This window comes from Conger conger, chromosome 12, assembly GCF_963514075.1.
Source record: "Conger conger chromosome 12, fConCon1.1, whole genome shotgun sequence".
Taxonomy (NCBI): domain Eukaryota; kingdom Metazoa; phylum Chordata; class Actinopteri; order Anguilliformes; family Congridae; genus Conger; species Conger conger.
In genome coordinates, this window is record NC_083771.1 from 28,997,422 (window position 1) to 29,020,852 (window position 23,431).

The 23,431-nt window shown below is 44.7% G+C and overlaps 1 protein-coding gene across 1 annotated transcript; it reads left to right on the forward strand.

Moving 5' to 3' along the window:
- Window positions 1-1,250: 1,250 nt before the first annotated feature.
- fpgs (folylpolyglutamate synthase) lies at window positions 1,251-19,437 on the forward strand. The gene is made up of 15 exons (XM_061215748.1): window positions 1,251-1,482; window positions 3,440-3,568; window positions 4,670-4,723; window positions 4,821-4,885; window positions 7,788-7,902; window positions 8,930-9,007; window positions 10,877-10,938; window positions 11,938-12,040; window positions 13,250-13,327; window positions 13,663-13,810; window positions 14,142-14,225; window positions 15,480-15,630; window positions 15,879-15,954; window positions 16,375-16,441; window positions 17,272-19,437. Exons 1-15 carry the CDS (start codon window positions 1,273-1,275, stop codon window positions 17,649-17,651), a joined length of 1,800 nt encoding a protein of 599 aa, XP_061071732.1. The 5' UTR covers window positions 1,251-1,272; the 3' UTR covers window positions 17,652-19,437.
- The last annotated feature ends 3,994 nt before the right edge of the window (window positions 19,438-23,431 follow it).

A 23,431-nucleotide genomic window follows, 5' to 3' on the forward strand; every position in this document is an offset into this window, starting at 1 on the left:
ATTTAGAGGTCAGGTTTGCTTCCGTTCACTTAGATATTAATTATAAAAGGCTTTTTGACCAGGGGTGCCCAGATTTTTGCACACAACTATAATTAAGACGAAAGAGAGCACTTGTGAGCTTAGTAATCACAAAAGGCACTGGCAGGCCAAGGAAGACCTCCACAGCTGATGACAGCATCACCAAGGAAGACAACCCTGTTGTTTCTGCTGATATATGTAGTTCACGTCATATTAAGTAAACACTGAAAGCCCTTATCGATGAACAGTACAAATGCTTTAGGTTTCCTTTGAGGTAAGGGACCTCAAAGCCCCACAAAAGTTCTCATACGCCCCTGTCAGTGTGATACAGGCCTGGGTCGAGGTTATTTTTCACTAGCTTTCAAAAGCAAGGATGCGGTCCTGCCCTCGCCCTTGCTCTTCACCACTAGATGGCGGTAGCGCAACATTCAGTTGAGAAACCGGACATATCAAAGTTACCGGACTGGCGTGTATTGGAGAGGGTAGGAACGGAAGAAGCGCGCGGCCGGTGAAGCTGATGAAGCCGAGGAAGTAACGGGAAACAGCCACTACTGCGCATGTCGAGGACAAAATCACTTGCTGCCCATTGAATTTAATTTAGTAACTCAAAATGATTTAACAACCAAAGAAAGCGCCATCGGTCATTCTTTTGTGAACATTATATATAAGTTCCATCATATGTAGGAGTTTGTGAAAATATTTATTATAATTCACTTTTTTGTTAGGCCTCCATATTACATATTTTCGCAATCTGCTTTTTCAATTAAATGTAACGATCGGTAGGACGTTTTAGTTTGCCTTCTAAAGTCTGCTTTTCCCATTCAGTTTTATGGGATCCCCAATGTTTTGCAATCAACATGAACAGTGCATTTCGGGACTTTGCAACCTTATATTCGCCCCATAGTCATCTCTGCAGCCGTGCTTGCTTGTCTAGTTAAATATTCATGTCTGTGGGACACATGAGTTTTGGTTACAAGAAGGAGGCTCAGTGCACATGCGCATGGTTGTTTAAAAGTAATGCTGTTGACAATAGCTATGTTACACGTCACTATATTTGTTTCTGTGTATATAATATTCGTATATGAGCGGGACAGGTGAAGACATCATCGCTAAACAGGTATCTAGTGTATCGCAGCAAAAACACCAGATGATACGATTAAGCCTTCAAAGATGGCAGCCCGTGGCTTCAAAATGTGACGTCAAACTTCGATCCGTTTGTGGGAGGTGTTCGGTGCCAGTACACGTGTAACGTCAATGCACGCACGAAAGGAGAACGCGTCCGATTATCCCCCAAATTTGGTTGTAGTTTCCTGTGTTCTAAGCAGCTCCACGATGGTGCGCTTGTCGCGCGTGTTCGCGCGAAATCTGTTCGCCGCCTATCTCCACCGCCAAAACTGGACCAACTTGACCACACTGAGGAGTTCAACAACCAAAGCTGCACGACTCCCAAGAATGGACTATCAGGTACGGTAAAACTGTCTGGTCCTGTGACTTTGCGACACTCCCGACTTGCCAGATATAACCGAATAGCTTACACAGTGAATGAGGTACCTAATTATGTTAACAAATCTGAATTCATCCATCTTGCATGGTAATGTTTCTAAAATGAAGCGCGTCCCTGGCGAAATTGGTCACTTTCTACAGTGAATGGTAACGTGAACGATTGAAAAGCCTAAGTAGTGTTACATCAGCTATTTTGCCCGATTCGTGGTTTGAACTTGAGGCAGCTTTGCTAGCACTACCGTGTCACCACACTGCACGCCGTTCCATTGGAACTCGGTGCGCGTGGAGTGAAATGTAGCCATATGGCCGTGACAGTCTACAGGTCAGCAGCCCAGCTAAAAGGTGGGCGTTAGAGTAATTTCAAGATTAACAAGATAAAACGAACTAATTATTTAACTTTCGATTACAAGCATTGCCCAAGTTTAAAAACGAAAATTTTAAATACGATTGCTCGATAACTTTGGGTTGGTGGCTAGCTAATGTTAATTTGCTTTACTTTTTGGTAAAGGAAATCAACCTTATGAAAAAGCTGTCATGTCTAGTTTGAATTTAAACACTGGTTCAGGAGGCAGGCGAAGAGCACGTGTAAACCCTTATCTCATCAGGGTAATCTTTTTTTGGTATTCTGTGACATAACTTCATCCTCGGAACTTCAGTTTCCAATGATTGTGCACGTGCCAAATAACTTGTTTAAATGAGGCATGTTTTTACAGCTTTAGGCAAAGCAATATTTACATGATAAAAGTATATAAACCATTTACATTCCGTTATTATGTTTTTTAATTCGATTTGGACACCCGTGGAAGTTGTCAGTTGGTTATCTGCCCTGTCGCTGCGCTGATGCTTTTACCCTGCAAGTGTAGGTGTTTAATCTAACCAATACCCCCTTAGTTATTGTCTTTTATTTAACCCTGCTGGAATAAAGCAGCTCAAACTAGGATGGCTGGTTGACCAGTTCAGACCAGCTCCCAGCTCGACATGGTTTAGCTGGTTGACCAGTTCAGACGAGCTCCCAGCTTGGCATGGTTTGGCTGGTTGACCAGTTCAGACAAGCTCCCAGCTTGGCATGGTTTGACCAGCATGGTTAGCTACTGTAACCAAAGTGTTTTCTCGTAATGTTCACTGGATTTCATTGCATTGGCTTGACCAGAGTTCCCTGGCTATGTGTCGACACAGTAACAATACTTTTATCTGTCTAACCTTCTACTGACCTTATGAGAATGCAACAAAAGTGGTACATTTGGATTGCCATGCATAGTTGTTATAGGGTCATGAGTTTGACTCGCTAATCAGAGTGCCTGCTCTGCTCAATTGTGTGTGTGCGTGTGAGTGAATGTGCACATGTGAAGGTGTTTTAAGCTGACTCTAGCTGTCTCAAGTTGATTGGTGGGCAAGTAGCTTCTTGTTTGTTTCAGGTCTTTGTTTAGCCAAATTATTTTATTACTGTTGGATTTGTTCATAAGCATGTGAATGACAACTGAAAACTGTTCTTGTGTCTCTATGATTCGTTTTCCCCCCTCTGTACAGTTTTGGTGTATACAGCTGTTTGGGAACAAAAAACATATCTGTCCACTAGGAATGGAATGACCCATCCCTGTTATAATACTTACTGAATATCCATTGGCTCTTGGTTATTGTGCAGAGTGGTGGTCAAGTTTCCCATCTGGCCCAATCATTCTGGCAACCATATCATTCCCAAGTTTTGACTGGCTTCGCTGTGTTGCGTGCATTCTGGCACAAAATGGCTGCTATGCATCACCCTAGTGGGTGCTATGCATTGGTGGTGGGTCAAGCAAGCTTTCAGTGTAAAGCACTTTGAAATGGTAAAATATAGCAGTGTAAACGTAACGTGTTTGAGTTGGTATCGCGGTGGTGTTGTTCCGTACGGCTGACCGCGCGTGCGTGCGTGTTCCCGCAGGATGCCGTGTGCACGCTCAACACACTGCAGACCAACGCAGCCGCCCTGGAGCAGGTGCGGCGTGAGCGTGGGAACCCCCAGCTGCAGCTGCAGGCCATGCGTGCTTTCCTGCAGCGCTCGGGGCTGACGGTGAGTCGCCACGGCAACGAGCGTGTCACCACGGCAACGAGTGTGTCCAGTCACCTGTCACCTGAAAGCACGCCGCTGCCCAAGGCCAGGCAGATAGGCGTGGCGTGCCCATAAATGCTGTGTTTTGTGCAGATTCACTGTGTGTCGACATGTGGGGCAGCTGATAGCCTAGCTGTAAACGTGCTTGGCTGGGATGTGGGAGGTTGGTGGATCAAACCCTCAGTGCCCTTGAGCAACGCCCCTAACCCAACATTGCTCCCGGGGGGATTGGCCCATGCTTAGTCTAATTTTAGTCTTCTGGATAAAAGTGTCAGCTAAATAACCTTCATATAATGTAATGTGGAACTTACTGAGAGTGTGTTTACATATTTACTTAGTGAGCACTTTATTAGTTCTTTTTTTGACTTATTTCTTACACATATTAAGTCTTCTGCTGCTTCCTGTAGCCTATCCACTTAGAGGTTGGACACGGTGTGTTTAGAGATGCTCTTCTGCATACCACTGTTGTAATGTGTGATTATTTGTGTTACTGTCACCTTCTGACCCTTCTCCTTTGACCTCTCTCATTAATGAGGCAGCAACAATCATTCCACGGTCAAAGTCACCTAGATCACATTTCTTCGCCATTCTGAACTTTGGTCTGAAAAACAGCTGAACCTCTTGACCATGTCTGCGTGCTTGTATCCATGTAGTTGCTGCTACATGATTGGCTGATTAAATATTTGCATTAACAAGCTGGTGTATAGGTCTACCTAATAAAGTGCTCACTGTGTGTACATTAATCTGATCATAGCTCAATTAATGCCATAGCTGATTTCTCAAAAAGATTGGTAAATCCCAACAAGTGATACCTCCGTTTGTAGCTCTGATCTTACAGTTTGACATCAAATGAAAAACAAAAAAGGTCAAACTTTTCAATGATACCTCCTTTACCACGTATGCCCCATCCTGGCAGTTCCTTCACTGGTTGCAGTTTCTATCTGTGTATTTTTGGGTGCTTCCAACCAACAGAGGGGATACTGCTCTCATTCCTGTATGCTGGAATGGTCTGACCAGGCTTTCCCCGATGTTCTCCTAACCAAAAGCCTTTTCCTCCTGCAGGTGGAGGAGCTCGACCATCTAAACATCATCCATGTGACCGGCACGAAGGGGAAGGTGAGAGGGATGAGTGATGAAGCGGTCTTGTGGAAGAGTGTGTGAGAGAATGTGCGCACAGAGCCTGAACTCTTCAGAAATGTGTGTCTCTCCTCAGGGATCCACATGTGCTTTCACCGAACAGATCCTTAGGAATTACGGATTCCGCACAGGATTTTACAGGTACGTATTTTGGTGAAAGAGCAGTTTAGTGTCATAATCCATTAAAGAGTTGCAGCAAATTGTGATTTTTACAGGTGCTTGTTTTGGGGGGCGGTGCGGTTTTTGGAATGAACACAAGCGGCAAACCTTGTGTTGTGGTTGCGTAAGGTGATGGACTCTGTTCTTATTCAGGAGGAATGACCAAAGTGGACTTTGTTTGGCTGGCTGTGTGTGTGTGTGTGTGTGTGTGTGTGTGCGCGTGTGTAAGTAATGAGTAACTGAAGAACAACATCTCCAGGTCGTCTGTTATGATGTATTTGGCCTATTGATCTCGTAAAACGGGTTCTTTCTTTCTTTTGTGTTGTTCCAGTGCATTTGCAATGCAAATTGTGTATGTTCTAGCCCGGGCTGACATCTAAATAATGGCACGGAGGCTCTCGATGGTAATGTTTTGTTTCTCCTTTGGGATCAAAGTAAGGTTGAATAAACATTTGCTATTTTCAGACTAACTTGTAATTTTCCCATCCAGTGCCCACGTTGCTTAAATAGCAAATTAACTTGCATCCATCCGGGCAGGCTGGTCTTGTGGTGTGGTCAGATGCATTGCTGGCGTATTGCTGTTTGAATGAGGCTGAAAGCGCTTGCAAGCGGTTACCTGTCCTGAACTAGTCTTACATGTTAATGAATACCTTTAATTCCCCATAACGCCTGCCAGCCACAAACGGGTAAAGCAGGAGTTCATAACAAACTTCCCCGAGGTTCTTGTGGCATCTGTTGCATGCACGTGCAACTACATACCCCAGCGGAGAACACTATGGCACAGGTGTCAAATTCCAGTCCTGGAGGGCTGCAGTGTTTGCTGGTTTTTGGGATGTTCTCGGCACCTGCGGTTCATTCAAGCCATTGATTGGCTAAAGAATCCACACATCTTGTTCTCAAGGCCTTGATTGACAAATAAACCCCAAAAACCTGCAGACACTGCGGACCCCTGGGAATTCAGTTTGACACCCCTGATCTATACGAACTGTAAGGGAGGTCACTCCATAAACATCCAGGTGATTGTAAGGTTACACATTTATATGCAATCTGTCCTGGAGAACAAGACTCCTTTATATTAGGCAACTCCACCATTCCTGCAGTCTTCCGGGGGGGATCCGCCCTGAAGGGGTGTCTGTTAGCGGATAATAGCTATCCATTAAGAACATGGCTGATGGCATCTTATATAATGCTTACAGCAGTGTGTGTATGGTCATTGGTGCCTTGGTGCCTTGCATGGCAGCCAATCACCATTAGTGTGTGTATGAATGGGTGAATGAGAAGCATCAATTGTAAAGAGCTTTGGATAAAGGCGGTAAAGAAATGCCGACCATTTACCATTACATAGAAAACTCACAAATACACACACTAATGTTGAGGACATATAAAAAATTACACTGACCGGCTTTCCATAGTTTCTGTGATTAGGACCATGGTGGCTGCACCCGTTACTCCATAACAAACCGTTTCAAGAGCTTTGGTGGAACCCTGTTGTTGCCGTATATTTGATTGCATGCTTCAACCTCGCACATGAGCAGGTCTGCTTTGTCAGAGGTAAATCTGTCTTTTCAAAGTCTTGCTAAGCCAGCCTTTATATTGACCATTGTCCAATGTGCCAATAGGGAATGGGAATAAACACTGGTTTATCGCCCAAGATACGCCTATTATTATTTTAGCCACTAAGTTCCGCCTGTTTGAACCTTACTTTGTGTTCAAATTATCCGCCATTAAACTAGCAAAAGTGTATTTGGACATGCCTGAATTGCTCTTGCACCATGTGCTAAGACTGTCAAAATAAAGCCCTTCTGTAAATATTTGTTAAGCATCCGGTGTAGGGCTGGACCTTGCAGCCTCTGTGTGATTGACCGAAACGCATCACATGATTGCATCCGCTGTACGACCTTGCTGATGATTGTTAGTCTTATCAACGGTCAGTAGATACCAGTGGTAATGTTTTTACTGGAGGCTTCTGAATTTTGCACAATGGCAATGATTATTGTGCAAAAAAAATTTTTTTCTTGTGGAATATGAACCAGCCCTAATCTAATCTGATGTCTGCAAACAAGTCCAGATACCACTTCAGACTGGTTCAATTTCCTAACACAGGGGTCTCAGACTCCAGTCCTGGAGGGCCAAAGTGTCTGCTGGTTTTTGGTGTTTAAACATTTACGTGATTAGCCATTGATTGGCTGAAATGCTCACTCCCCTTGTGTTTGAAGGCCTGACTGGGCAGCAGATTTAAAGGGAACGACACAAAAAGATGAAGGCCCTCCAAGACTGGAGTTACGTCATACGTGCCCTGAGATTTAGGGCTGACTGCCCTGAGGATTTATGTTATTCTTTAACTGCTCCATCTTTCAAGTGACAATTACATTTTGATGGCAGGGCAGGACACAATTTTCGGACTAACATCTGCCTCCACGCCATGCCTCTGCGTCGTGCAGTAAAATCATTTAACCGTACATCTCGTCATAGACTATTCCTTACCTAGTGTTGTGCGGACACAAGGGGTTTCTGTTGACAAGATTGTCCGCTTCTCATTGCGCACCAAAAGCAGCTGTGGCTTCTGCTTCCCCAATGCAATGACTGTGTAGTTGGCGGCCTGTAGTGTAGTGGTTAAGGTAAATGACTGGGACCCACAAGGTCGGCGGTTCGATCCCCGGTAAGATAAGATCCGCGCAGCCGTTGGGCCCTTGATCAAGGCCCATAACCCTGCATTGCTGCAGGGGAGGATTGTCTCCTGCTTAGTCTAATCAACTGTACGTCGCTCTGGATAAGAGCATCAGCCATTAATGTAATGTAAAGAGAAGAAAAGAGGCTGGTGGAGGAAAGGCCAGGGGAGCAGAGATGAGATTTTACTAGATGAGATTACCCTTTGTGCTTGCAGCTCACCGCATTTGGTCCAGGTTCGAGAGAGAATCCGGATCAACGGCCAGCCTATCAGCAAAGAGCTCTTCACAAAATACTTCTGGCAGGTGTACGGGCGCCTGGACGAGACAAAGGTAGGGCGTCTCTCATTGGCTGTAGCGGCAGAGCCCAACCATTTCAGGATTTCACAACGACTAAAATTCCTGCTCTTGACCTATGACCATTGCTGAGCTTGTTTCAGCCACTGTTATGTTCTACGCACATCCTTGTTGAAAACGTTTCACTTCGACATCTCCAGCAGCTTTGCAAATGTAGCCAAGACCACATGCACACTAGGAAAATCAAGCTGAACTTCAGCTGTACATCCCCCAGGAATGGAGTTGTACAACACCGTACAAAAATGACCGCAGTCTTCCAGTGTCCGGGACTTAATCTCAGACACCGCTACGGTAGTCTCAGAAGCCTGGCAGTCAGATCTAGTGGTTACCTTTGAGAAATGGGTGTTCATGATTCTGACATGCTTTGGCTTGGCTTACAGAAAAGGGGCATATAGCTCATATGCAAGTGCCTGCTAAAGTGAGTTTCTTTTCTTAATTTATGAAAGAAAGGATTAAAAGTAACATCACAGCTGGTTAAAACATGTTACAGTTTATCAGGCCTGATCAGGCCTGTTTGTCAGGTTTATCAAAACTGATTTTCAGCAGGGTCCTGTTCTGCAGCACATAAAAGACACAATTCAACACATCACTCACACACTTGCTGAAGTGGATCTGTAGGTTCAAATCTCAGGTGTGGCACAGTCACTGGTAAACTTATGGTAAACTCAGTGAACCAACTGATGTGAATTCTAATCAGAAAATATTCTACAGTACTGTAAGAGTCGCTGTGGAAGGTTGTCTCTGAAGAAGTTTTATGGTCCCCTTTCGTTTTTGTAATGGGACGGTCGTGACCCAGTGTGCGTTTTGGCCTAATTTCAGGCTGCGTCCTTTCTGTGACTATTTAATGAGGAGAAAATGGGAAACCTCCATGTCCTGATTTAACGCAGACTGTGCCCATTATGTGACTTCTCTGCGTTTGCACATACTGGAGATGTTGTGGAAGAAGGGCTCTGTTGTTTGTGTAGTCTGACTGCGTCTCCCCTCTGCCCTGCCCTTCCTCCAGCAAGCCAACGGCGGCACTATGCCAGCCTACTTCCGCTTCCTCACCATCCTGGCTTTTCACGTCTTCCTGAATGAGAAGGTAGGAGCCCGGCACCTCCGAGGTGTGTTATAACACACACACACACACACACACGTACGTACACACAGATATTAATATTATGGTTATTAATATATGTATTTTACAGCTGTCACAAGGTGTGGTCTCACATTTGGTACCCACCAGACACACAAGCGTACGATGCTGATGGTGCATGCCGATTTCAACAGAACTGAACACTCCAGACATGCAAAGGCAGAGACACTTTTTGGGAGCGCATTCCATGCTGAAAAAACGAATACTACACTCTATATAAAAGTTATGTTCTGGGACACATTGTACCACAGTTAATGTTGTCATTAAAAGCAATAAGAGCAACTCTCATAATGACAACAATATTAAAATTAGCCACATGCATTTATTGGTCATACTGTAGCCTACACCTTACATTATTTTACTTCAGTTATTTAAATATAACAGAAGTCATGTTAAAATACTTCTCCTCCAACCACTGCAGCAATGGCTCTCCAAGCCCTTTCTCCTCATGTAGTGTCTTGGTAAAACTTAGAACTTGGACCGTATAGCTCTTTTATTTTTTCCACCTCAATAATGACCCCTGTAATGTCCATGTCTGCAGTTCCTCTCACGTGCATTTGTTTCTTGGCTATGATCATACTTTTGATTATAGTAATACAAATATCTAAGCTACTGAATATAGAATGTTTTTAAAGCTACATTTAGCAAATAAGACTGCCTCCTTTATAAAGTTCACTTTATATTATTTATTTATTTATTTGGGGCAGTAATCAACATGTCTTAGACACCCTAGACTTTATTATATATGGGGGGTTTTTTTTAGTATAAAAGAACACATTTGAGATTTCCAAATATTCATTTTCCAAAAGATTTAATTTTACAGAGACATTTTTGTATTTCATTTAAAAAAGTAACATATTACTGTAAGCAATTGACTAATTTTACATAAAAACTTGATCAAGGCTGTCTGAGATCAGAAGCAAGGAGCCAACCAAAGTCTGCAGAAGAACTGTGGCAAGTTACATGAACATGCTTGGAACAACCTCGCTGCTGATTGTCTTACAGAACTGCAGGACAGTGTTGGCCAGCTCAGAGAAGTGATGCAGTTTTAAGGCCGAAGGATGGTCACAAAAAATATTGATTTGATTCAGTTTTTAACTATTCTGCCAAATTACAAAAATGTATAGTACGTTTATTTAGGACCTTTCATTGAATTATTTTTGAAAGAATCTTATCAGTACAGAATGTTATACAGGTGCCTAAGACGTTTGCACAGTACTGTACATGTAATATAAACATTCTAAAACAGAAATAACTGGTTATATGAAAATATATGACCTGATTTAACTTCATTCGCCCCTCCCCGTTATTAAAATAGTTAATAACAATCAAATCAGTGGGTTGAAAAACATTAATATGTGGTGATATGATGCCGATATTGTGCGTACACAATGTATTTCTATTTCCTCATGCGGACGTGCAGAAAATTCCGGCCAGGGCGGAAAAATCCGCTCCTTGTCCGCCGAAGCGCGGCATTCGCTGCCACATGGCAGTGCGCTGGTGTGCCTGGTGGGTTCAGGGCGCCACTCCTCCCCCAACTCCCTCTCCCTCTCCCTTCTCTGATTCACATGCCCCTGCATTCCTCTGATGGCACATGACTCGCCCCCGTTATGCTATAGGGGGTGTTGAGTCTCAGTGCGCAGGGGGTGTTGGCAGTTGGCAACACTGGCAGTTTACCCACGTGTCAGGGCTGACTCTCCAGAGAGCCAATGTCGACTACATTTTTTGGTATTGAGGTCAGTTGGACCGGTGTAAAAGTTTCTCCAGATATGTCCGTGTTTTATTCCTCTTTATTATGATTCCTTGGTGATTCAGGTCGACCTGGCGGTGATCGAGGTCGGGATCGGAGGAGCGTATGACTGCACAAACATAATAAGGTGAGAGGACTGCCCTTGCTTAAACAAGCATTCTGCAAATAAAACCAATCAACCAAAAATAAAGGAAAACCATTATGCTCAAATGCCTCCCAGGCTTTCAAAGTTATGTACACAACCCCCGCTGTCTGCCCTGTGGCCTGTCCCTTGGTTCACTGCCAGATCCTTTGTACATACCGCACCACCACGGACATTTTGTGACACACTACCGCTCCTCCACTAGACTCACAGTACAGGCACAATTTATGTAAACAGTGCATTTACCAACAGATTTTGACAGTATTTTGCAACAGTTTCTGTTTTTGGCATAATAAATGTTCATGTAGATTCCATTTTTAATTCACAATTCAATTTTGAATGGAGATTCTCTGTACAGAACTGTGACAGTCTGTGACTTAGTCCAGGACTAAGTCCCCTGAAGGGGACTTTTCTTTCCTTTCTTCAGCCGGCAATTGTCAATCACTATGGTAACAGGATATACCGTCTTGAAAGCGATAAAACTCGATTTTAACATGGCATTGGTAAAAATAAGTGTGGGGGGACCCTCACCTTTTCTGCATTTCGGAAATGTAATTGAGCAAACTTAAGTTTCGTACTGTTGGAAACGTTATAATCAGCCTGAACACGTATTTCTTTGTCCTGTATTTTTCCACATAAAATGAAAATATTGATGCCAAGGAAACCTTTATCTAGTTTACTTCAAATTACTGATGGTCAGATAATGTTGCCCACTCATGGTCACAAAGAGACTTTTTATAGTCGTTTTGACATTTTTACAGATGAAAATTTAAAATGGCTCCGAGAAACAACTGAAGAAAGGAAACCAATAAAAGCCGATTTTAAGAGGACTAAATTTCTTGAAGCACAATGTTTCCATAATTTGGGCCAGTACCGTACTTTATTAATCCCACAGAGGAAATGCATTTGATTTGTGGCCCTAAGTATCAGACAGGTATCCTAACACACGTGTGGGTTAGTTACCACGTCTCCCCACCCCTCCAGGAAGCCGTGGGTGTGTGGGGTTTCATCTTTAGGCATCGACCACACCAGCATCCTGGGAGACACCATAGAGAAGATCGCCTGGCAGAAAGGTGGCATCTTCAAGGTGAGATCTGTGTTTGAGGTCCATCCAAGTTATCTTAATAGTCTCTGATTTGGCACGATGTGACAATGTTTTATTTGCTGTACGGCTCATTGGACTACACAGGGGGTGGTGGCATGCGTGTCATTTGGAGTGATCGCCTGTTTTACAACCCCATGGGTGTGGTTATGGTAAAGGTTGAATGTTATGTCTATAAGAGGGTGAGAGGTTACATGAAGGCCACCCCTTCATCTTCACTGTACTATTCATATCAACTATTATTTGTTTGAATATCTTGCTGTAATATTAAATTGGTAACCCAGAATTTTAGAAGTTGCTTTTATACATGCTCCACTATCCCGGATGCTTTCTCTGATATGTCAGAGAAATCACAATTGAGAACGAGCCGTTAGGGGTGATGCCGGCAATGGAATTCAACAGCCTTTGAAACGCAATGGATTCTATCCAACGTATCAAAGATCCTCACCATAAACTCAGATAGACCCTTGAGCTCATCATCACCCTGGGACTCTCCATTGCCATAAACCTTGATATCGCTGTTAGATCATTACTGTATATTCTTTTCTGTTAATGCATGCGATGCACTTATCAACAGTGTACACACTGTAAAGACACACTATCTTGGCCCTGAAGCGAGGGAAAACTGGGAAATGGACTGTACTACTGGACCTCCACAGGCTGAGAAATTGGGTGGGTTTAGGACATACTGTTGGTTTAGGACAGACAGTAGTTAACAAAATGCAATTTTGTGGTTTCATTTGGTGGCTTCACTTCTCAAAAGGTCAGCAGCATGTGTGGTGTTCCCCAAGGTTCAATTCTAGGCCCTCTCCTTCATGTTACCGTTAGGCTCATCTGGAAATATATCATTTTCATTTTTAATGAAACTCTCAAGAGATTCCTCTAACTGAATAACGATAAAATGGACATTTTAGTAAAAGCAGCATAAAGAAAGAAACTCTAGTCTTTATCATTAATCAGAAAATGTCAAATCCCTGGCAAGAAATACTGTCATTATCATCAACAGTGACCATAATTTTATATATATATATATATATATATATATATATATATATATATATATATATATATATATATATTATTCATTCATTAATTCATTCATTCCAAACATTGTTTCCTTATTGCTCTGGATAAGAGCATCACCTATATGAATGCCCTGTGATGTAACATCTGAGCCTTTGTCTTTCCTGGCAGCCCGGTGTTCCGGCCTTCACTGTGAAGCAGCCTGACGGGCCAATGACTGTGCTACGCGAGAGAGCGAAGGAGATCGGGGTGAGTGGTGGATGGATGGAGTGAGTGAGTCAGAAAGAGGGTGAGAGTGTGGGTGATCAGAGTGAGTGGAGGAGGGAGGGATGGAGTGAAGGAGAAAGAGGGTGGAGGAGGGTGAGAGTGGGAGCAGAAGATCCGGGTGTGTCTTCTCTTGGTGGTTGACTGGGTTATTTGCTGGCTGGCTGGTTGATTGATTGATTGGTTTGACTGGCTCTGCTCTGCTCTGCTCTGGTCTCAGTGATCCCTGCAGGTGTGTCTTCTCTTGGTGGATGGTTGGGTTATTTGCTGGCTGGCTGGTTGATTGATTGGTTAGATGACTGGCTCTGCTCTGGTCTCAGTGCTCCCTGCAGGTGTGTCCTGTGCTGGCGGAGTACCCGGTTGAGAGTGAGCCGCTTCACCTGGGCCTGGCGGGTCAGCACCAGCAGAGCAACGCCTCCCTCGCCCTGCAGCTGAGCCACACCTGGCTACAGCACCGCTGCCTGCCAGGTACACGCCTGTGTGTGTGCCTGTGTGTGTGCCTGTGTGTGTGCCTGTGTGTGTGCCTGTCTGTCTGTCTGTCTGTCTGTCTGTCTGTCTGTCTGTCTGTCTGTCTGTCTGTCTGTCTGTCTGTCTGTCTGTCTGTCTGTCTGTCTGTGTGTGTGTGCGCGCCTGTGTGTGCGCGCCTGTGTGTGCGCGCCTGTGTGTGCGCGCCTGTGTGTGCGCGCCTGTGTGTGCGCTTGTGTGCCTGTGTCTGCATGTGTGTCTGTCTCTGTCTCTGTCTCTGTCTCTGTCTCTGTCTCTGTGGATGGTATGTCTCTGATGGTCTTTCCTCCTCCAGATGAGCCCCTCTCCTCCACTGTGGATGAGAGCTCAGTAGTGACCCAGGCCCTGCCCTTCCAGCCCAGCCCCATCATGATGAAAGGTCAGAGGGTCCCACATTATGATCTGCACCTATCCAATATCACCTACATTCTGCACCTATCCAATATCACCTACATTCTGCACCTATCCAATATCACCTACATTCTGCACCTATCCAATATCACCTACACTCTGCACCTATCCAATATCACCTCCTCTCTGCACCAATCCAATATCACCTCCTCTCTGCACCTATCCAATATCACCTACACTCTGCACCAATCATACTATACAAAATCTCTGCACCAATCCAGTATCACCTACACTCTGCACCAATCCAGTATCACCTCCTCTATGCACCAATCATACTGTACAAAATCTCTGCACCAATCCAGTATCACCTCGACTCTGCACCAATCCAGTATCACCTCCTCTATGCACCAATCATACTGTGCAAAATCTCTGCACCAATCCAGTATCACCTACACTCTGCACCAATCCAGTATCACCTCCTCTATGCACCAATCATACTGTACAAAATCTCTGCACCAATCCAGTATCACCTACACTCTGCACCTATCCAATATCACCTACACTCTGCACCAATCATACTATACAAAATCTCTGCACCAATCCAGTATCACCTACACTCTGCACCAATCCAGTATCACCTCCTCTAATCACCAATCATACTGTACAAAATCTCTGCACCAATCCAGTATCACCTCGACTCTGCACCAATCCAGTATCACCTCCTCTATGCACCAATCATACTGTGCAAAATCTCTGCACCAATCCAGTATCACCTACACTCTGCACCAATCCAGTATCACCTCCTCTATGCACCAATCATAATGTACAACCTCTGCACCAATCCAATATCACCTCGACTCTGCACCAATCCAGTGTCACCTCCTCTATGCACCAATCATACTGTGCAAAATCTCTGCACCAATCCAGTATCACCTACACTCTGCACCAATCCAGTATCACCTCTTCTATGCACCAATCATAATGTACAACCTCTGCACCAATCCAATATCACCTCGACTCTGCACCAATCTGCACCAGCCGCGTCGAGCGGCCGTGTCGGGCGGCCGTGTCGAGCGGCCGTGTCGGGCGGCCGTGTCGGGCGGCCGTGTCGGGCGGCCGTGTCGGGCGGCCGTGTCGGGCGGCCGTGTCGGGCGGCCGTGTCGAGCGGCCGTGTCGGGCGGCCGTGTCGGGCGGCCGTGTCGGGCGGCCGTGTCGGGCGGCCGTGTCGAGCGGCCGTGTGGCGTGGCAGACTGGTTGTGATTGCGGCCGTGTCTCTGCTCAGGGCTGAAGGATACAGAGTGGCCAGGCCGGACCCAGACCCTCCAGCACGGCCCCATCACCTACTTCCTGGACGGGGCCCACACCACGCGCAGCATGCTGGCCTGCGTGCGCTGGTTCAGCGAGGCCGCCGCCCAACAGGAGCGCACCGCCGGGTAAGCCCCGCCCCTCTGAGTGCGAGCTCCGCCCCTCACCGCTTGTTGCTTTAGCTCCACCTCCTCACATCTGAATTCCTGCTTCCTCTCTTGTTGCCGCCATCTTTGCATTTGTCTGTGACCACCGGACACACTCATCACGACATATTTTAACATGGCGTTTAATAGTAAGGGTGCTTGTAGTAGGCTAACGCTGACTGTACGGTAATGGTGATGTGTTGTTTTCTGATAATAATACTGTTCTGCAGGGTGCCGGCGGTCAGAGTGCTGCTGTTCAACGCCACGGGCGAGCGAGACTCGGCCTCCATGCTCAAACTCCTGGCGGTGAGTTCAGCGGGGCTGTGGGAGTGTGCGATCCTGGGAGCTTAGTTAGCTAACGGGGCGGCCTGTAGCGTAGTGGTTAAGGTACATGACTGGGACCCGCAAGGTCGGCGGTTCGATCCCAGGTGTAGCCACAATAAGATCCGCACAGCCGTTGGGCCCTTGAGCAAGGCCCCTAACCCTGCATTGCTCCAGGGGAGGATTGTCTCCTGCTTAGTCTAATCTGTAACTCGCTTTGGATAAAAGCGTCAGCCAAATCTATCAGTGATGCTCACATTTTTTCAGTTATTCTGAAAATTATATTTTGGTATGCAATGGTATTCCGTTATATTATTAAATAATTACTTTTTTACTTCAGTGTTATTGTTGAGTAATAGTTTCTGATGTTTGTGTTTAAGTAGTTCTCCTTTGCCTTCCTCTCAGCCTTTCCACTTCGACTTTGCTGTTTTCTGCCCCAATATCACGGAGGTGCTGGCATCCAGTAATGCAGGTGAGCACACCTGTGTCTTATTTTATACAGCATTTTCTTTCTCATCTTTAACAATAGTGCAAATCATTTTAGAGGACACTGCATCTAGACTTTATCAATATCATTAATATTCTGTTTGTCCATTAGTGTGTGCATACGTGTTCTTAGTTCTGTATTACAAATGGTAGTGTATGTAAGTATACTCAGCTCAATGTTATAAACTGTTTCTGTGAGGGAGAGAGAGAGTGGGTCTGCATTTGGGATATGACAAATCATCAGTTTTTGTAAACGGATACCATCCCATTTTTTTAAACGGTTAACCATGTAACCAAATACTGCTTATGGCCGCTAGGGGTCGTATTTTCTTTTTTTTTCTTTTTTTTTAAACTGACAAATTTCTTTGCATTTTCAAACTTTATTTTGGGCCATCTTAATAGTTAAATGTCAGCATTGTAAGACAGATAATAGCCTAATTGGCAAATTAAAGATTTACATTTACATTGACATGGTGCAGTGTAACCTCACAGTTACAGCAGTCTGTAGGCTAGTTAAATCCCTGTAGTTTACGTCCAGGCATGCTGGTCGATCACGTGTCATTTTTAAAAAATGCATCAGTTAAAATAATTATTATTTTTTGCGGCTCTTCATCACTCTTCCCTATGGCTTCTGCCTGTCAAGCTTGATTGGCACGAAATCTGTAAATATACTGCTGTTAAGAACTTTTACAGACTGTTTAAACGTTCACACCCCTAGTCTGGACACATGTCTTCAGGCCAGTAGTGGAGTATCGCATGTGCTTTTGTGTTCTCCGAACGGCATTGTAACGGCGCGGGTCCGTATGTTTTGGACAGACCAGCAGAACTTCAACGTGAGCGTGGAGAACATGCTGACGCGGTGTCTGGACCACCAGGGCAGCTGGCGGGCGGTGAGCGGGCAGGAGGCCCAGCCGGGCCCCGAGCTGCTGATCCCGGGCAGCTTCCCCCTGGTGACGGAGCGGCGGGGGTCGCACACGCTGGTGTTCCCCTGCATCCTGAGCGCCCTGCAGTGGATCGGGCAGGGCCGGGACCCCGTGCTGTCCGCGGCGGGGAAGCGCGCGGCCCCCGTGCAGCCCAGCGTGGCCGCCAAGGCCGAGCCTCTCCGCGAGGCCTCCCACGTCCACGTGCTCATCACCGGCAGCCTGCACCTGGTGGGAGGGGTCCTCAAACACCTGGACCCCGCCTCCGCGTCCTAACCCACGTCCACCTGCTCATCACCGGCAGCCTGCACCTGGTGGGAGGGGTCCTCAAACACCTGGACCCCGCCTCCGCGTCCTAACCCACGTCCACCTGCTCGTCACCGGCAGCCTGCACCTGGTGGGAGGGGTCCTCAAACACCTGGACCCCGCCTCCGCGTCCTAACCCACGTCCACCTGCTCGTCACCGGCAGCCTGCACCTGGTGGGAGGGGTCCTCAAACACCTGGACCCCGCCTCCGCGTCCTAACCCACGTCCACCTGCTCGTCACCGGCAGCCTGCACCTGGTGGGAGGGGTCCTCAAACACCTGGACCCCGCCTCCGCGTCCTAACCCACGTCCACCTGCTCATCACCGGCAGCCTGCACCTGGTGGGAGGGGTCCTCAAACACCTGGACCCCGCCTCCGCGTCCTAACCCACCAACCGGACCACACGCCGCTCCGCTCCAGCTGCCTGCCTCCACTCACAGGGGCCCGGGGGCCTAGCCAATCAGGTTCCAGTTTACCAAAACTCGAGAATCCTGCAATTTGTGGCTCTTCAGCTGCCAGCAGCATTCTCTCTCTGTCTCTCTCTTTATCTCTCCCGAGCGCGCGCGTACCCTCTCGTTCGCTCGCTCTCTTGCACACCTGGTGGCCTTACCATGATGAGCCATGACACTAGTACCAGTCCAGATACTTGGACGAGCTGTTTACATTAGCATTGGGCTGATTTCTGGTTTCGTGTGTACGGTTTGGATTACGTTGTTGTTTTTTTGTTAAATACTGGATTTAAAAGCCTTCATGCTTTTTGGGGTTAAGCCAGATGTGCCCCTGGGTTGAGCTGAGGTTTATTTAATGTACAGTCCTGTGGCAGGCAGGCTTCTGTTAACCCAAAAGAATTGATCTGAATTACTAGTATAACTATTATGCATTAATTTACTAGCTTTTCAATGACAATTGGTATGCCTTTGAAATATCATTTTTTGTTCATTTTTTTGCCTACCATTGTGTGGCCAATGTAAATATTTTTATTTGGTCATCAATCCTGATTGTTTACTGTCAGTCTTAAGGTGCCATGATTCTCATAACAATGATCTGTAAATTTAATTCTGTGAATTAAAAAAGATAGTTTATATAAAATGTAAATAGGCCTAATAATAATTTAACAAGAGCACTTGTAATTGTTTCTTGCAATTGAAGGAAAGCAGTCAATTGCCTGTCATGTTTAATAATGTAACAACAGTGCTTTGCCTTTTTGACGTATTCCAAATTACACGTCATCCATCTGGACATGATTGCATTGCTATCTTAACTAAATACGCTGTTTCAAACGGTATAGAATATTTGAAAATGGTCAAATTGTAAATTTGGCTAATGAATTGTAATTTGGGAAATGGAACCATTGATCTATTGATGAATCATTAGAGCTGAAGTTATTTCTAGTTTGGTGTCACCACTTTATTTTCAGTACAATGAGCCCACGCACAACAGCCAAAGATGTATCAACTATTTTGGTGATTTCTGGTAGCAAATACTCATTGTTTGTCATTGACCCATGCATTTCTACTCAAAGTAATAACAAGCGGAGTTTGGGTGACACCTGGTGACAGGTGGAGATGCAGTCAGTATCTGAATGAGTGAATGCCACCTGATGGGCTATATCCAATGCATGTGTTGTGTGCCATCGCTACATAGACTGAAATATTTTAATTTGTTTTGTACTTTTTTGTGGTCTAGATATAGCGTGTCAACCTTTTTTTCTGTGGAATATCACATTTTTCAATAAACATGTTTCAAAATGTCTGAAATTGTAATGTAATTTTTTCTTACATGCATGCCCTACTGTCTTGAGTTTGGGGCAGAAAATGCTACTGTTTGCTGCAGGCTACATCTTCCCATGTAGGAACACTTCATTTCTAATAAGAGAAGCTTTTGCTTTTCTGTCAGCTTTGACCAGTCCGGCTATTCTCTCACTCTGTCTGGCACCAACAATCATTCCATGGTCAAAGTCACTTAGGTCATTAGCTGAAGCTCCTGACCCGTATCTGTATGATTGTATGCATTGCACTGCTGCGACACGATTGGCTGATTTGATAATCGCATGAATAAGTAGGTGTACAGGTGTTCCTAATAAAGTTCTCAGTTTTAGCCTTGCTCTGGATTTGCCGGTATAGCGTCGCCCTCTTCTGGTCGCAATGAGCAATGTCACGCTGTGTATTTCTGCACTAATTTTGACACAATGCATTTCCGGGGTAGGCCGTGTCATTTGGTACACGTGCTGAAAATATCTGAAAATAATAAGTGGTGTGGATGTATAGAAAGGGACATTATTTGTAATGAAAGGAGAGGTTAAAAATGGTCTGAATTATTCCTATTGCGAAAGGCTGACCAAAGGTGGGATACCAAAGCAAACTGTTGCTGTTGCATGTGTGGTGGAAATCTATAGCATAGCTGCCAACTCTCACGCTTTTGGCGTGAGACACGTATTTGCATGTGCGTGTGAAAACAGGCAAATGCGTGTGTCTCACACCAAAAGCGTGAGAGTTGGCAGCTATGCTATAGTAGTAATTACATATCATTGTTCATGAATATATATATATATTTAAATCTTGTCTCATATATTCTTGTTGAAAAACTATCATATTGTTTGAAGGCCATGAGCAGTCCTGTTGTCTTGAGCTCAGGCATGGGCAAAGTACAAGTAAATAATGATGGCTACCAAGCTGACATTTATTAATGAAACATGACTTGAGGATTTAAAAAAAATCATGTTGTCGGGGCATAGTCTGATGTGGTGTAGGGTTTAAGTGTCCTTTGTAATTGGTCAAAACCTCTTATGACACTGCATATAAATCTGTGGATGTAAATGTGAGAGTTGGTTGTATTCCTCTGGAGAGCTTTGCCTCCGAGGTTTCTAGCACAGACGCTGCGAGCAGGGTCAGGAGGAGAGAGGACAGGGATTTCAGAGCCTCTCTTTGCACAGAAAAGTGGCGCCACTCAACGGTAAGCATTTTTGCTTATTCTTAGTAAAGATTCTGTGCAGAGAGATTGCTCTGAATCCCTGCTCTGCAAGCTGGTAAGAGTAACACCACAAACTCTCCAATAAAGAATTCAAATTGGATATAGCATGGAGGCAAGGAATATTAGGAAGAATTAACTGCATGCAAGTATGTATGAGTAATGAGTATCGTGGATAAAGCGCGCCAGGGCAAGAGGTCCTGTAAATAGTAGTAAAAACGAACCCGAGGGCGAGAGAAAAGGGGTTGTGCGATTAAGCCTTAGGCCAGGTTGCGCTAGGAAAGCAAGACTGTTTCAGACTATGCCCTGACAACATGGCAGTTTGTTTATCCTCAAGTCATGTTGTTGCATTAATAAATGCCAGCTTGGTAGACATCTTTATTTACTTGTACTTCCCTGAGCTATAGACATGGCCTTCAAACAATATGCTAGTTTTTCAACAGGAATATATGAGACAAGATTGAAATATCATTGTTCATGAATATATATGTAATTCCTACTGTAGATTTCCACCACACGTTTAAATGTGCCTGAGCTGAAAGAAGTTTCACATTTAAACTTAACAGGAGGAATGAGTCTGTGATTTGTCTTGTTGCTTAAGCTACAGTCCCGGCCAAAAGTTTCGTCGCATGAGTGGACGAAAGTGACATTTGCTAATTACCCAACTCTTAATTAGCTAATACAGTTAGGAAACAACACAAATTAATCATAAGTGTCTAAAGTTTATTAGAAGCTAGCAAAATTGTTACTAAATGTTACAGCTTGATAATGATCAACAGGCCAGTTTTGGCCGGACAAAAGTCGCAATGGCCAACTCCAATTTCTAGGCCACAGTGAATAAGGAAGAAACAAACAAGGGGCTTTATTAGTCAGCTGTAGGTAACTTTGAGCTATAAAAGCAGAAATTTGACACTTTAAGCCATCAAGTTCATGCTCAACATTGCTTCTGTCAACATGCCCAAGATCAAACCAGAAACCAAAGTGCTGATCATCAAGAATCTCAAGTCCAAGTCTCCTGCTGAAGTTGCAGATATCTTCAATGTGTCTAAACGGCAGGTGGAGAGGATTTGCAAGCACTACCAAGAGACTGGTGACGTCCATGAAAGACCCTGGTCGGGCAGACCGTGCAAGACAACTGCTCGAGATGACAGCTTGCTGGTCCGACTGTCAAAAGCCAGCCCCATGTCAACCGCCTCAGCTCCAGGAGAACTGGACAGGATGGAGCTCCTTGCCATACCTCAGGTTCCACTATGAAGTTTCTCAGGGGGAAGAAGATCAAGGTCCTTCAGGGATGGCCAGCACAGTCACCAGATATGAATATTATTGAGCATATCTGGGGAAGAATGAAGGAGGAAGCTTGGAGGACCAAGCCGAAGAACTTGGAGGAGCTTTGGGATGCCTGCAAGGTGGCCTTCCATGCCATCCCCGACGACTTCATCAACAAGCTCTACGACTCTCTGCCAAACCGGATGGCAACTGTTCTGCAGGTCAAAGGAACCCATACAAGATATTAATTTCTTAACTTATAGTCCATGATGAATACTAGACTGATTTTTCATTTGGTATTTTATTTACTTTTTGAGAAAGATAAAATTTATTGATTATAATTTGATTTGCGACAAGACTTCTGTCCAGGTAGAAACTGGCTTGTTCATCATTATCAAGCAATAAACCTTATAAGCATCTATGAAATTTTTGTTTTGCTCGTATCTAAATAAACTTTAGACACTTATGATTAATTTGTGTTGTTTCCTAACTGTATTAGCTAATTAAGAGTTGGGTAATTAGCAATTGTCACTTTTGTCCACTCATGCGACAAAACTTTTGGCCAGGACTGTACATGCTGGGGATGGTAGTCATTTCTATCAGCCTGACTGGCTTTTAACACCTTTTCATTTACATTATTACATTACATTACATTATTGGCATTTGGCAGACGCTCTTATCCAGAGTGATGTACAGTTGATTAGACTAAGCAGGAGACAATCCTCCCCTGGAGCAATGCAGGGTTAAGGGCCTTGCTCAAGGGCCCAACGGCTGTGTGGATCTTATTGTGGCTACACCGGGATTATAACCACCGACCTTGCGGGTCCCAGTCATTTACCTAAACCACTACGCTAGAGGCCGCCCTGTTGTCTGCTGAAATGTTGATGGGGTTTCCAATCCGTTTTTGTAGGGTAGCTAAACAATGGCTACAAATAGGCTAGTGGTTGAAAAAAACATTACTTTCCCCTTTCATACGCCTTGTGTATTTTAGACTGAGACCATAAGCATGAGTCACCTCAATCTTTAATTTAATCAGGTAAATAATTGTATAACTTTTTATTAACAGTCATTATTTACGATCTAGTGCAACACACAGAATATGAACATGGAACTCTTATTGTTCAGGCATACATAGCCATTTCTAACAGACGGTGGTTTAACCCTGCTGAAAATTCCAGCTAAGACATGGGATTCTTTGGTGGTCAGAGGCTGGTCTGTGTAGAGTAAGCTGGTTGCTAAACTGGTGGACCTGCTGACTATAGGCCAGTGAATAGGTTGGAAGGTTGAGAATCCATGTCATATAGACCATTTAAATTAAGAAATGTGAATTATGTCATCATTAACAACAACCAACAGTCTGATTCTATTTTACTGTAGCCAATAGAACATAAATAACGGGTACGTTGTTTGTATAGCCTGGAATAAAATAAATTGTATAATACAAACGAAATTATATGATATTATTAATTGCTTGGTTTGGGCACCGGCCCCCATGTTGAGAACTATTGCACTAGATTA

Coding starts and splice junctions, on each gene's coding strand:
- fpgs (XM_061215748.1), top strand. CDS start 1,273: ATGCACGCACGAAAGGAGAACGCGTCCGATTATCCCCCAAATTTGGTT. Junction 9,008..10,876: donor ACGTCTTCCTGAATGAGAAG/GTAGGAGCCCGG, acceptor TTGGTGATTCAG/GTCGACCTGGCGGTGATCGA. Junction 10,939..11,937: donor GACTGCACAAACATAATAAG/GTGAGAGGACTG, acceptor CCACCCCTCCAG/GAAGCCGTGGGTGTGTGGGG.